The following is a 15,855-nucleotide window of genomic DNA, read 5'->3' on the forward strand; positions in this document are numbered from 1 at the left end:
CAAGAGCTCTGGCTATAGGTTCCAGGTGAGAGTAATGAGTACTAAACCCTGCAATGGACCATGGATCACAAATTCCTAAATGTATATGAGAGGAACCTGAGAGACCTATAAACCTCAAAACAGGACATTCCCAGGATCTACTACAAATATATATCATAATATGCAGATTCCATTCCTTTCACACAGACTAAATATACACGGATTTGAGTTATTTTTAGAAAGAAACATTGCAGAATACATTTTGTCCTAAGTTTATGAAAAAAAAAATATTTGCAAAATTTTATAATAGAAACTAAGAAAAATGTGGGTTCTTTCAAAATTGTCTTTTTTTTTATTGTTTATAAAACGAAAAATATATCACAAAAAGAAAACCCAGTGGTGAATAAATGCCGCCAAAATAAAGCTTTATCTGACTCAAAATAATGATAAAAATGTAATTTGGGTACAGTGTTGTATGGCTGAGTAATTGTCATTCAGAGTGTGACTGCGCCGAAAGCTGAAAATTGGCCTGGCCAAGAAGAGGGTGAAAGTATCTGGTATTAAAATGGTTAAAAAGTCATTTGCCCTCACTATCTGACAACGGTTTTCCCAGATAGAAAGCAAAGGAAAGTCTGGAAGAGAAACACAGATACAGACGAGAATAAAAAGTTGCCAGGAGTTCAAACTCTTGCCTACCTTACTAAGAAAGGGGGTCATATTTTTTCCTGTATTAATTACTGGGCATTTTCCCTCATTTCCTGTCTGGTAAATTGTTCACAGATGAACAGGAATTGAAGGAAAATATTTCTAATGGAGTCTCGGATAGTAGTAACAAAACAATGGGGGTTCTAATCCCTCCCTGCTTTATCCAAAACTTTAAAAACATTTTGGCTGGAAATACACTTTATTAGAAGGTAAACTTGGTACAAGACTGACTTAATTTTTTAATAAACATACAACTGCACTCACTGGTGTCTTTAAAGCAGTATTAAACCCAAAAGCAAACCTGTATTATAATGCTGCTTACCAACCTTTTTTTTTTTGGCTATTTACATCTGGTGATCTTGCCAGGAACTCTTGTTTTTTAGAAGAACAAGCTCTCCAGCAGAATGCACCAGTTTACATGGATTGGACAGACCATTTAACACTGGCAGAGGTGAATAAAATTACCAAAAGGAAAAACTGTGCCTTTAACTGATTGTAACTGATTGTAAAGTGTGAGCTGGAGTTTGGCCAAATCACCAGGTGAAAACAGAGAGGGGGGGGGGGGGGGGGCGGGAGAAGCCAAAGAGAAAAAACTGTGATGCAGCCACCACATCTAATGACTGGTAAGCTCCACTATATTACATTTTGGGTTTTGGGTTTAATACCACTTAAGGCCTGGTTCACATCTATGCACATTCAAATGAATAGGCTGTCATGTCTGCGTTTCACGCAGGAAAAAGGTTCCTGCACCATTCTAAAAAGGTAGTAGTCAGGAAATCGCATGGTACTTTTTTCCATGCGATTTCCCTGCGGTTCCAACACCCGCAAAAGCACTGCATTTTTGGGAGTGTGGGGGTGTCAATTAAAATGAATGGCAGCCCTGCACGGTTTCAAACAGCAGCGTGTTTTGACTGTGGGTGGTTGCAGATGAGTAATCGGTGCGATTCCCACACCCGCAACCACCCACGCAAATGTGAACAGGGCTTAGACATGCCTGAAGTTCAGCTTTAAACTAATTTAAGATACTCACAGTTTATGTTTGCAGGTTAACATGGCTTCTGCAATTGGTAGCTGATGGCAGTTGTTGGCTCCACTCACATACTGCATTATACGACCAAAAATATCAAAAGGCTCTTAAAGAAAGAGAAAATATTTATTGTAAAAAACAACATAAGTATTAGTATGTACAACTTGCAATGTTCCTAAAAAATGACAGTGCAAAATAGTACTGACCACCAAAAAAATGGAAGCAGAATATGTAAACAACAAGACGAGGTAAGTGCCAATTTTTTGTTAAAAAAAAAGTTTTATACCCATGCAGTGCAATAAAGATCACACTGTGCAAGAACCCCAATAATCAGCCATCTATGCAAGTGACTACAGCCTTGCTTCAGTTTTGTGGTCTTTAGAATCTCTCAGACATGGTGCTGGCTGCCCGGTCTTTGGTCACCCTTGCCCCTCCTCAATATATTAATAGTCTATACAATGGTACATTAACGTAGCCAAAAACAAAAATAAACACACTTCTAAATGTATTTAAAGGTTTTGTGTACTCTTGAGTAGTAGTAAAAGGAGAGGACTGGCTTGCAGTCCTCTTCTCATTTGTAGTGACTTTTTTTTTTTTTTTGGGATCCCAGGATTTTTGGAGGTCTGGAGTGATATTTGGGTGAGAAAAGGACCTCCACTCCTGACTACAAGGACTCTGGTTCCTACAGGGTTAAACAGCCTCCAGGAAGCAGCACAAAGGATAGGAAGCTCCTAGTCCTGGGTGTGGAGGAGTTGTGAGGGACCTGGCTGTGTGCTGCTAACCGTGGGGTAAAGTCCCAATATGAGCTTTAAATGTTTGATATTCTTATTTGTGCTGAAGATAAGCAAACTCTTGAGTTTTAGTGTTTTCTGAAGTTGTATTTGCTGCTGGAAGCTATATTTTGTTTGCTTTAAAAGAAAAATACAAACACCTTTATCCTCCTGAAATATAATATACACTATATTGTCAAAAGTATTGGGACACCTGCCTTCATGTGCACATGAACTTTAATGGAATACCAGTCTTAGTCCATAGGGTTCAATATTGAGTTGGCCCACCCTTTGCATCTATAAACAGCTTCAACTCTTCTGGGAAGGCTGTACACAAGGTTTAGGAGTATGTCTATGGGAATGTTTGACCATTCTTCCAGAAGAGCATTTGTGAGGTCAGGCACTGATGTCAGACGAGAAGGCCTAGCTGGAAGTCTCAGCTCTATTTCATCCCAAAGGTGTTCTATCAGGTTGGGGTCAGGACTCTATGCAGGCCAGTCAAGTTCCTCCACCCCAAACTCGCTCATCCATGTCTTTATGGACCTTGCTTTGTGCACTGGTGTGCATTCATGTTGGAACAGGAAGGAGCCATCCTCAAACTGTTCCCACAAAGTTGGGAGAGTGAAATTGACCAAAATGTCTTAAGAGTTCCCTTCACTGGAACTAAGGGGCCAAGCCCAACCCCTGAAAAACAACCCCACAACTTAAATTTCCCCTCCACTAAACTCTACACTTGGCACAGTGCAGTCAGGTAAGTACCGTTCTACTGGCAACTGCCAAACCCAGACATGTCCATCAGATTGCCAGACAGAGAAGTATGATTCATCACTTCAGTGAACATGTTTCCACTGCTCTAGAGCACAGTGGCGCTGTGCTTTAAACCACTGTATCCGACGATTTACATTGCTCTTGGTGATGTGAGGCTTGGATGCCGTTGCTCGGTCATGGAAACCCATTCCATTAAGCTCTCTATGCACTGTTGTGCTAATCTGAAGGTCACATGAAGTTTGGAGGTCTTTAGCTATTGACTCTGCAGACAGTTGGCGACTTCGAAGCGCTTTGCTCTTCAGCATGCGGTGACCCTGCTCTGTCATTTTACACGGCCTACCACTTTGTGGCTGAGTTGCTGTTGTTCCCAGTTGCTTCCACTTTGTTATAATACCACTAACAGTTGATCATGGAATATCTAGTAGCAAGGAAGGAAATTTCACGGCTTGACTTGTACAAGTGGCAACCTATCACGGTACCACACTTGAATGCACCGAGCCCGAGAGCGATTCTTCCACAAATGTTTTTAGAAGCAGTCTGCATGCCTAGGTACTTAGTTTTTTTTTATACCTGTGGCCATGGGGGTGATAGGAACACCCCTGAATCCAATGATTTGGAGGGGTGTCCCAATACTTTTGGCAATACAGTGTATATATATATATATATATATATATATATATATATATATATATATATATATATATATATAGTTATAGTGACAGGAAGGCAGGAAGAACTAGGGGATGTGTTCAGGATGGGTGATATATTTGTCCCAGGTTCATGCTCTACACGGACGGTTCCTTCTGTTGTGCTGTGTAGTCAGCCTGTTTAGCTCACTGATGTACAGTAATTAGCTCAGCTGTAGTGAGTTAAGGGCTCTGGGCTCTATAAAACTCCCAGGCTGCTTAGTGAGAATGCTCCAACCTGAAACCAGTTTGCTGTGCAGGACAGGCTGGGGAGCAACCAAACCATCCTGTGGTGAGAGAAAATCTGTGTGATCTTAGACTGTGTGAACACCCTGTGTCTGAGCAGTGGTAGGCTGTATTCAGCTAGATAGGAACCTGTGTTTGCAGTTAGACGCCCAGTGTGGCAAGGTTTTATTTTCTGTTTGTATTTTTTTTTTTTTGCTGTTTTGACTATATGCACTGTGTGTTCGCCAGACTTGTAAATAAAGCACCACTTTATTCACTAGGATCCTGCTGTCATGCAGAGCCTCTTTCACGGTGCTCTGACCCATCCAAGAGGTCAAGCACAACCTGATACTGGGCTAATCCCTCACATATGGTGGAGAACGTGGGCACCCAGAACCCCTTCCTTTGTACTTGTCAAATGCATAGGCATATATCTTAGCCCCATTGCCATCGGCATCCACTTTCATTCGAGCTTCATATGAATAGCTGTCCACAAGAGGGATGTCTTGCTCATCAATTAGTGTATACTTGATCTTTCCAGCCACCCGGCCGAGGCGCGCGATGCCCAGCTTGAAGTCCGCCAAGGCCGGCAAAGGAGCGGGATGACACACGCTGTTGACCCGATGCTCGGTGCGCTCTCTCTTCTCACGGACCGGCCCGGACACAGGAGGAGGCGGCGCGTGTGCCCAGCCGCTGGAGCTCACGTTTCTACATGCGGGAGAAGCTGGGGGTGCCACGCGCCGCCTCTCCCCCACACACTGAGCGCGACAGGCTACACCCAGAGCAGGCGGAGCCCCAGCCCCAAGCCCATTAGACAAACTTTCTTTTTCAGCTGTCCTTTCAAAAGCAGTCAGAAACATCTCAGGGTCATCATCTGTAGTTATCTTTGGCAGCAGGTGACTTACACGGAAAGATGGTATGGTCATCCATAGTGAAGATTGGGACTCACATTTACCGAAAGTCCGGGCAGTATTAGACTATCTGAAAAGCAGGGTTTACAGCCAATCCAAACAAATGTACCAGTGGGCTAGAGGAAGCCAAGTATCTGGGATATACCATTGGGAGAGGTCTGATAAAGCCCCAGGTCAACAAAGTTGAAGCTATACAAAGCTGGCCACGCCCCACCAACAAGAAGCAGGCATGAGCGATTTTGGGAATTGCTGGTTATTACCGGCTTTTTATTCCTCATTTTGCTTCACAGGCTGCTCCCCTGACCAATTTGACAAAAGGGAAGGAGTCTGTCATGGTCAAATGGACCCCTGAAGCAGAAGCAGAAGCAGCTTTTGAGGCCTTAAAACAGGCCTTATGTAGAAAGCCAGTGTTGTACTCCCTGGATTTTTCAAGGGATTTTGTCGTTCAGACCGATGTTGGGTTAGGAGCTGTGTTGTCGCAGGTTTTCAAAGGGGAAGAACACCCCGTCATTTAAATCAGCCAGAAATTAAAACTCCATGAAGAAAATTATGCCACTATTGGGAAAGAATGCTTAGCAATTAAGTGGGCTCTAGCTTCTCTCCGCTACTATCTCTTGGGTAGACAATTTGAACTAGTAACAGATCATGCTCCTTTGAGGTGAATGGCACAGAACAAAGAGACCAATAGGAGAGTGAATAGGTGGTTCCTGGCCCTTCAAGAATTCAGTTTCATCATAAAGCACCACCCCGGTGCTAGAATGGGGAATGCAGATGCCCTGTCCCGAGTACACTCTTGCTTAGCAACCTGTGTTCCAACCCCAAGGTTGAAGCAAGAGGGGGGCGGTATGTGACAGGAAGGCAGGAAGAACTAGGGGATGTGTTAAGGATGGGAGATATATTTGTCCCAGGTACATGCTCTACACAAACTGTTTCTCCTGTTGTGCTGTGTAGTCAGCCTGTTTGGCTTACTGATGTAATTAGCTCAGCTGTAGTGAGTTAAGGGCTCTGGGCTCTAGAAAACTCCCAGGCTGCTTAGGGAGAATGCTCTAACCTGGAACCAGTTTGCTGTGCAGGACAGACTGGGGAGCAACCAAACCATCCTGTGGTGAGAGAAAATCTGGGTGATCTTAGACTGTTTGAACACCGGAGGGTTTATTTACTAAAGCTGGAGAGTCCAAAATCAGACTCCCTTCTGCATAGAAACCAATCAGCTTCTAACCTCAGCTTGTTCAATGAAGCTTTGGCAATGAAACCTGGAAGCTGATTGGTTTCTATGCAGAAGGGAGTCTGATTTTGGACTCTCCAGCTTTAGTAAATAAACCCCCTTGTGTCTGAGCAGCGGTAGGCTGTATTCAGGCAGCTAGATAGGAACCTGGGTTTGCAGTTAGACGCCCAGTGTGGCAAGGTTTTATTGTCTGTTTGTATTTTTTTTGCCGTTTTGACTATATGCAGCATGTGTTCACCAGACTTGTAAATAAAGCACCACTTTATTCACTAAGATCCTGCTGTCGTGCTGAGCCTCTTTCACGTGGGAAAATGTTACATATTACATATTGCTGCACCTGCTGGAGTGAGAGCAATAATTTTAGCACAAGACCTCCTCCATAACACTAAACTGATGACCTATTAGGGGCTTTTGAAGTGCAGCATATAGAAAATGTAGGGTACTGAAACTTGTCACCATTTCATAGGCGCACACACATTTAATGTTTGGGTATCTATACTTAGTGCAACCTCGTCTTTTATATTTTACCAAAAATGTGGGTAATTTATTGCATTTTTTTGCCCTAAAATTCACTTTTGTGTGTTTACTGAATTTTTGACAGGTACCCACCTCCTAGGCAATCCGAAGCGCTGCTCATGCATGTGCTGTGGGCACCCAGCTGTGAAGCCACAAGTTATCACAATCAGGTGCCCACACTTAAGATGCTGGCACCAGGGACAGAGGATGGCTGGTGAACCGCTGTGGTGAACACACAACTGGATCGAGGAAAGGTGAGTGGCTGTTTAACAGTCAACAGCTACAGTTTTTGTAGCTGTTGACTTTTCTTTTTTCCACAGGAGACTGGAGCTCCTCTTTAAATTGAACTAATGACTTTTTTTCTTAAATTAAAAAAGATCAATTCTTTCAATAGCAAGTCATCCTTTTATTTTTTTATTTGACACAAAAATCTTATTATAATGTCTTGTCAACAAAGTGCACTATATGGTCTCTTGAACACTATAGCTTGAAAAATCAGTACAGCTTTTGTTTTTTTTTTACGGATCTAAAATGTAGCCTATTGATCTATATCAGTTTTTAAATATCTGGTTTTGAAAGATCTAGATGCATTGAAATTTGGAAAATCTCAACCTCAAAAAGGGATATAAAAATGGGTATTGACCAATTGTGTGCAAGAAAAAACAAATAGTCATTCGCCCTGCGGATAAAGGGGGAGGTGTAGTCTTCTTTATAAGGAACTATAACAAGGAACTGCATAATATTATTTCTGATACAGTTACTTACACCCCCACATTGCATCTAATCCCACGCAAATGTATAAAAGAGAACTAAATTGGTGGATAGTGAGTATAAAGATGGAATCCTGGATAACAAGGAACAGGCATTTTTGGTTCCCTTGGCCAACAATCATACTATTTACCGAAGATTCACAAAATCATTGTCTAGTCCTCCAGGAAGGCCCATCATCAATGGTATAGACCCGGTAACAGCAAGAGCGGGTAGATTTATAGATAATTTTTTACAGCCATTGGCTGTGGGTACATCATCGTATTTAAAGACATACCATCAAAGTTTTGACTGATGTAAAATGGCAATCTAGTTATATCATGGCAACAGCAGACATTGTGTGTTTATATATTATCATTATTATTATACAGGATTTATATAGCGCCAACAGTTTGCTCAGCGCTTTACAATATAACAGGAGACAATACAGCAACAATACAGTTCAATACAAAAGGGATAGGAGGGCCCTGCTCCTTGCAGTTTATAAGCTATATATGATCATAATCGCACCCACTAGGCTTGGAAGGGGTCCAATATTTCTTACAGAGATTCCAACCTTCCTGATATTCAGAGGAACATTATTGTAAGGCTATTGGATTTCTCTATAAGCAACAATTATTTCTGGTCAGATGGCTCCTACTATCTGCAAAGGAGGAGAGTGGCCATGGGAACAAAATTTGCTTCCAGTATAGCCAATCTTTTTATGGCCAAATGGGAGGATGACTTCGTCTTAAAAAGATAAAAGGCCAGAACTAATCCGCATATTAGACAATGTCATCCTCATTTGGAATGGTGAACTATAGTTATATGAACTATCTAAATAATAATCAAAGGGGAAAACTATTGAGCTTTGAGGAGAGTGAGAAAGAGGTACATTTTTTAGATCTGAAGATTGTGGTGGATGCAAGATCTATAGTCACATCAACTTTTTTTTTTTTTTTTTAAGGCCACGGATAGACATGGCCTCATACCTAAGGGTAGCTGTCATCACCCTTCATGGTTAGTCTCAGTCCCAAATAGCAAGTTTTTAAGACTTGGGCGTAACTGTACACGCATTGAAGATTTTTTGTAATCAAGCTAGCTTTTTAAAATCAAGATTTTTGGATAAGGCTTATTCAAATGAGTGAATTGGATAGAATCATTACCGAAGTGGAACTGTGGAGTAGGAATTCTTTATCGGTTGAGAAAAATAAAGTTCCTGTAGATAATGGCAACTTTGGCCTATCAATCACCACATATTATGAATAACATTATAAGATCAAGCAGATCATTAAGAGGCATTGGTCAGTGCTCCAGAAAGATCACATTTTAAGTGAAGTCTTACCAGAAAGACCCACAGTAATTTTTGAGGGAGACCCCTCACTGCATGATATGGTAGCCCCCAATACGCCCAGTATTCTTTCAAGATTCAAAAGGAATCCATTAATGTTGGAGATGTAATGTTTGTAGGCTAAACAGCATCCAGGAACGCAGAGTTTATGCATTTAAGTCTAACCAAGCATTGAAAGTGTATGAATGTAAAAAGAACATGCAGCGCTAATAGAGTTCAATCATACATGCATAATTATAGATGGTGCATAATAAAATGGTATTGTGAACACCACTAGATGATAAACTGTCTAAACGTTCACAGATTGTAATAGCAATAAATATCTCCAACGAGAGTGTTCTTGTGGTGAATAGTGCAAAATTTCAAGGTGAAGTGGTGAAAAAATGGGTGACTTCTGTGACCATATTCATCCCACAGAGATGAGTGTAGATTGCACTAACCAGAAAGCGCAATGGTAATGCGCATTTGAGTGTTAACCAACTCCTGGTCATCCGCCTACTAAAACTGGATCACTGGGAGGGTCATCAGGCTTGCGTCAGCTGGGCAAAGTATCACAACCTCAGGATCTCCAGGTGTCAGGGGGTGTGCACTCGTCTCACCAGCAAGGGGAGATTAACCATTCCTGATGTGGCCACCAGATGATCCCAACAAGCCTTGAAGGGGGGGGGGGGCTCGGAAGTAACGAGCCAGAGCAACAAAAGATCTAATAGTGTAGTACTTTATTATCCACAGGGGTAAATTAAACAAAGCAATAGAATATACTACTCACATGCAGTAGTAAGCAGCTGCTGACAAGGAATCCAAACAATGGCCGCCGGCCGTCCACAGGGGCCGTGCGGTGTGACGTCACAGGGTATGAGGTAAGTATGAGGCAACTCGCTAACGCGTTTTGTGCGCTTGCACGTTTTCAAAGGGAAAGTGTATAATATTCTAACGTTCATCACATGCAGTAGTAACATTAACATTATTATCTACATATTGTTACCGCAAGGGTAAACCAACATGTAGGGCGTACTACTAGGACGAACGTGACAAATATTAAAAAAGGACACAGTGTGTCCAAATATTATGCAAAACATCACAACAAAAACCCTGTAGGAACTCAATTTATTACAACAGATAGGTACACCTCCCATTGGAGAGGTGATAATGCCAAAAGACAAATCTCCCGTTCTGAAACAAAGTGGATTTTTGAGCTAAGCACATATGTGCCTTATGGCCTCAACATAGAATGGTATATTAATGCTTTCATTAATAATAGTTGAATCAGTTGGGTAATAATTATATAATGGTAAGCATTGACATTTATTTGTGTGTATATTCAATGGAATCATTTTATACAATTTTTCTGTACTTTATAAATTACTACATTTAAAATTTAGCCCTTTTAGGAATCCATCAACATATATGCACTAGAAAACTTTTACCATTCCATGCTCAAGTTTAATTAAAGGAAATACATTTTTAATGATTATAAATGTAATATGAGGACGTGATTGTTGTATGTAAATTTCATTATTCACCTCTAGAGGGTGCATACAATTTTGGCGCATGTATTTCTATTATTCACCCCTAAAGATTAAAACAATGCTGGTACGTACATAGTTTCCTCTAGGGGGTGCATGCAATTTTTACTATTCGTCTCTAGGGGGGAAAAAAAAAAACGAGATGGTACAGACATACTCCATATGGTGCTATAAAGTAATTTCCCCGCTAGGGGGCTATCAGAACTAGAAACGGCAGAAAAGTATACAGGAAGGTGGTTTCTTAGCAACATTATTTTTGCATAAGCTCCCTCATTGGAGTGTCAATTTCGATCTTCTGCTCAGTAATTTTCTATATAACAGCATGGTGACGGACAGATGCTCTGAACCCCTAATGACATGTCTGACGAAATACATTGGGAGGAGCCAAGGCATACATCATCACACATGCGTGCCAGACAGTGGCCATATTAAATGTGGGCATCATTTGTTTGTGCTCTGTACAGAGCTGTATAATCCTTTGAGTAATTTCAATTTTAATTAATAAACCATTTTATCAGGAATTTCACACTATGGAAAATACGTCTATCTTTTACATGTTACTTCTGGGTTGACAAACCCGCCTAAGTGGTTGTCCTAACTAGAGGATTCGAGCACAGTTGGAGGTCCAGTGAATCGGATTTCTCTGTTGGATGAGACAGGATCTGTTTGAAATATCCATATAAAGCTGTGTTTGACTACTCTATAGTTTGTGTAACAAGCGAAAAGGAGGTTTACGAGATAGGTTTGACCCTCAAAGTGTTGTTCACTCATTGAATCCGGTATGATGACGGTCATTTGACGCCAGAAGAGTTTAATCATCACTTTTGGAATTGGGACGATCTCTTCATACTCGCCAGCACTGTCTTTCTATATATGATATAGTTATATATTGTATATATTGATTGGATATTTGATTTTAGTTAGCACATTGTTTTTTTTTGCATAATACAGGGTGCATAGGGATATTGCCAGATTTTATTTTTGTTGTTCAATCACATTTTCTATGAATATGAGCAACTGTTTATCAAATCTTTAACTTAACCGTACAAGACACTGCTTAAATATTGTGAAACATAAAATTGCAAGTACCATATTTTTTATACTACAGGGCCTCTGCTGCATAATGTTTTGGGGATTATAAGTAGTTTTACTAGAGAACTGAGTAATTATATACTTACTTTAAAGGCGTGAAAAAATAAAGATTTTTTTACATACCTGTAAAATCCATATACTGGAACTTAGTACAGGACGCAGGCTTATATTCATAAAACGCTGGGTTATAGGCTGCTACTTTCAGGTTACGGTGTACCGGCACAGCTTTTGGACACACCCTCTGGATGTTCTCCTATAACCCTACTCCACTCCATCAGACCTCAGTTTTTTTTTCCTTTAGCTAGCACTGCAGAACACAGGAGACAGTCTGTTTTTCGAACAGAAGCTATGGCTTCCAGATAAACCCTGACACCTCTACCAATGTTCAGACTACTGAGAACAAATTCTCTGGAATGTTTGATGCCAGGCATATAGGAGGAAGGACAATGTCCTCATTAGGGTGGAAGGCTAAGATGACTTTGGGTAGAAAGAATAGCCTTGGATGCAAGACCATTTTATCCCTGTGAAGAATCAGGAAAGGATCTTCTTCTGACAGAGCTATAATAAAACTATCATTAAAGTCCCACACACTATTTCACTTTTTTCTTTATATTGCCTAATGGGATATGGTGCTGAGGCTAATCAGGTATACCCAATTTAAAGTTCTTAAAAGAAGTAACTGGAGTAAGGACACTTTTCCCAATACTCCTCTTTACATGGACTTCTACCTCACGTAGACAAAGAGCACCCCTTTACCTTCAAAACTACAATTCATCCTTTGCAGGGCACAAGATGTGGAACACAAATTTCACCAAGTCTGCCAAAAAGCCTTACCTCTTAAGAGTGGGGGATGTGTATTGCAGCTTGCATCCCTCTGGGTCACAGACATTCCTAACTTGTTGGTGGTTTCAGGCTGGTACAGAATAGAGTTTGAAATGCTATCCTCTTACCATATTTTTGCTCTCAAACCAGAAAAAAAAATCCTCCAAAAAGGACAGAAAGATTTACAGACTGCCCTGAACCATCTCTCTTGTCCTAGGGGGTGGTTGTTCCAGAGCCTCTAGAGCGGGAGGCTTAATCTACCTGTCACTTACGCAGGATTGACGGGTTGCAGTCTCTTTCTTGCCGACCCCGAGAACGTGGACAGGAACCACAGCGGCATTTACTGGAACCAATTCCTGTATTTGTCTCCTGCAGCAGCTGTAAGCCTGCTTCTCCTCCTCTCCCCTCTCACAGGCATTCCATGGCTGCAGAGGGAAAATACAGAGGATTGGTTCTAGTAAATGACACCCTCGCTGCCTCTCCTGACCAGGTTCTGCTTCCTTCTACTGCCCGATTCCCACAAGTTCCCCCGCAGAGCTGTTGGCTTCCCTTCCTCTCCACTCCAACCATCTCCTGCAGGAATCATTTCAGGTTAGAGATCGGGGGAAGGAGCAGGTGAATATGTAATTTACCAGCCTCTTCCTTTTCTGAATGAACACAGTGAGTGGTCGGTATTGACGGCATTCTCATGCAATGGTGGAAAAACAGAGATGACTTATATACAACTAAGGAATACTCTGAAGCAGAGCTGCAGACTATCCATACTCTTCCTTTATTGACCTTGTGGAGCGCTGGGGCTGTGGGATGATGTTTGTGCATGACCTACATCCCTCTCCTGGGCCACTTTCCTCCTGTCTCCACCCAATTTCCTTTAGCCCGCTCTCTTTAGTGGGTGAACAATTCCATCATTTGGCCTATTCACACCTCTAGATCCCCTGAAGAAGCATAGACCATGAAACGTGTTGGGATACAGCATCCTTAACCAGTTATGGCTATGCATGTTTTGTGATGTTTTTGATCTTGTCTGTTTATTTAACACCTTCAGAATGGTATGGGTAGGATTCATAGGGTGCTTAGGAGATAAATGGTAATTTATATCCTTTAAAAAAAAAAAATGTTACTGAATACAATTTATGCATTTTACCTGGTTTTTGTCTAAATTTATTCCTGAGGTTAAAAAGAAAGCACCATTAAAGTGTCAAACATGATTTCACTTTTTTTTCTTTAAAGAATTTGTCAAGTGCATTGACAGAGGGAGGTCCTTCATAGGGCATACAAGTGAGCCATATTTTACAGGCAGCTTCAGCTAAGCTTTTAGCCATAATTTGTTGCGTACAGACAGAAAAGAGAATCATTCTTGAAATTTGAATCATGGCAGAAGGCAATACTTGTAAGTGTTCCGCCAGAACTTGGTCCTGGAATACAGGATTTTGTTGATAGTTCGTTTCCCTAGTTCAATTAGCTGCAGTTTAACAGACTTCAGAAATAGATGGTTGCAGAGCTGAGCCTGCAATTGCAAAAACAGCTCTTTAAAGCATCTCAAAACGTTTTATCTGCAAAAGGAACATCTTCTATAGACACAGTATGATGTTTATTTAGAACTGAGACAGAAGTGTCTGCTACTGGGACAGTCACTTTTTTGTTAATTCTTTTTCCACTGGAAAACTTGGCATTGATTTTCAAAGGAGTGGAACTTTTTCAGGAGTACACCAATAATCATAATTTGCCAGTTCTATTAGCTGATGAATAGGGAAGGTCTATATATCTATATATATATCTATATATACACACACATATACAGTTGTGTTCAAAATAATAGCAGTCAGACATCACTAACCTGATCAATCACTGTTGTTGGTAGAAATTATATTTCTACATGGCAAATAATTTACTAGCAGGTGTAGTAGAGTAATAGAAATCCAACAGACCCAACAGTCATGACATGCATGCTGCTGATTCTGTGTAATTGAATCACTAATTGAAAGGGGCATGTTCAAAATAATAGCAGTGTGGAGTTCTATTAGTGAGGTCATTCATTATTTGAAAAAAAGGTGGCAATTATTGCCCTTATTTAAGGAAGGAAGGCAGCAAATGCTATACATGCTGGTTACATGTGCATTTCTCGCTGTAATTCTGAGGAAAATGGGTCGCTCTAGACATTGTTCAGACAAACAGCATACCTGGATTAAAAAGTTGATTAGAGAGGGGAAAATATATAAAGTGCAGAAAATGATAGGCTGCTCAGCTAAAATGATCGCAAATGCTTTAAAATGGCAACCAAAACCTGAGACATGGAAGAAAGCGAAAAACTACCATTCGATTGGATAGAAAAAAAGCCAAAATGGCAAGGACTTAGCCAACAATCAGCTCCAGGAAGATCAAAGAAGCTCTAAAGTTACCTGTGAGTACTGTTACAATTAGAAGACGCCTATGTGAAGTCAAGCTATCTAAAAGAAGCCCCCGCAAAGTCCCACTGTTGAAAAAAAGACGTGCTGAAGAGGTTACCATTTGCCAAAGAGCACATTGACTGGCCTAAAGAGAAATGGTGCATAATTTTGTGGACTGATGAAAGTAAGATTGTTCTTTTTGGGTCTAGTGGCCGGAGACAGTTTGTCAGACGACCCCCAAACACTGAATTCAAGCCACAGTACACTGTGAAGACAGTGAAGCATGGTTGCGCAAGCATCATGATATGGGGATGTTTCTCATACTACAGTGTTGGGCCTATTTATCGCATACCAGGGATCATGGATCAGTTTGAATACATCAGAATACTTGAAGAAGTCATGCTGCCTTATGCTGAAGAGGAAATGCCCTTGAAATGGGTTTTCCAACAAGACAACGAGCCCAAACACACCAGTAAACGTGCAACATCTTGGTTCCAGACCAACAAGATTGACGTTATGGAGTGGCCAGCCCAATCCCCGGATCTTAATCCAATAGAAACTTGTGGGGTGACATCAAATATGCAGTTTCTGAGGCAAAACCAAGAAATAGAGAAATAGAGAAGAATTGTGGAATGTAGTCCAATCATCCTGGGCTGGAATACCTGTTTACAGGTGCCAGAAGTTGGTTGACTCCATGCAACACAGATGTACAGCCGTTCACAGAAACAGTGGTTATACAACTAAATATTAATTAAGTGATTCAAAGGAAAGCAAAATCTTCAAACAGTTTTCAGTTTAAATAGTGAATGTTTGAGTTTGTAAAGAATGCAAACACTGCTATTTTTTTGAACAGTCTAATATTCACTTTTGTTCAATTTGTTTTTAGAGGAGCAACACAAATTTGATATATTTTTCTTCATGTTTTGGTTTGGAATAGAATGTGTAGTGTTCCCAATGCATTTGTGTGTATGGAAATAAAAGCTATTAGAAGGATTTTGAGCTTTATTCACTTCTTTCAACACACTGCTATTATTTTGAACACAACTATTCATATATATATATATATATATATATATATATATATATATATATATATATTTATTTAGATAGCTAGCCAG

General features: G+C 40.7%; 1 protein-coding gene across 1 annotated transcript in view; it reads right to left on the reverse strand.

Annotated features, from left to right (window-relative positions):
- The window catches only part of PACS1 (phosphofurin acidic cluster sorting protein 1), a 267,815-nt gene that overhangs the window by 88,700 nt on the left and 163,260 nt on the right, over nt 1–15,855 (reverse strand). The window contains exon 18 of the mRNA XM_089658767.1: nt 1,715–1,817. Within this exon, the coding sequence (XP_089514893.1) occupies nt 1,715–1,817 (103 nt within the window). The remainder of the gene's footprint in view (nt 1–1,714; nt 1,818–15,855) is intronic.

Source organism: Staurois parvus, unplaced genomic scaffold (genome assembly GCF_062004578.1).
Source record: "Staurois parvus isolate SC_StPar_1 unplaced genomic scaffold, SC_StPar_1.0 ptg001091l, whole genome shotgun sequence".
NCBI lineage: Eukaryota > Metazoa > Chordata > Amphibia > Anura > Ranidae > Staurois > Staurois parvus.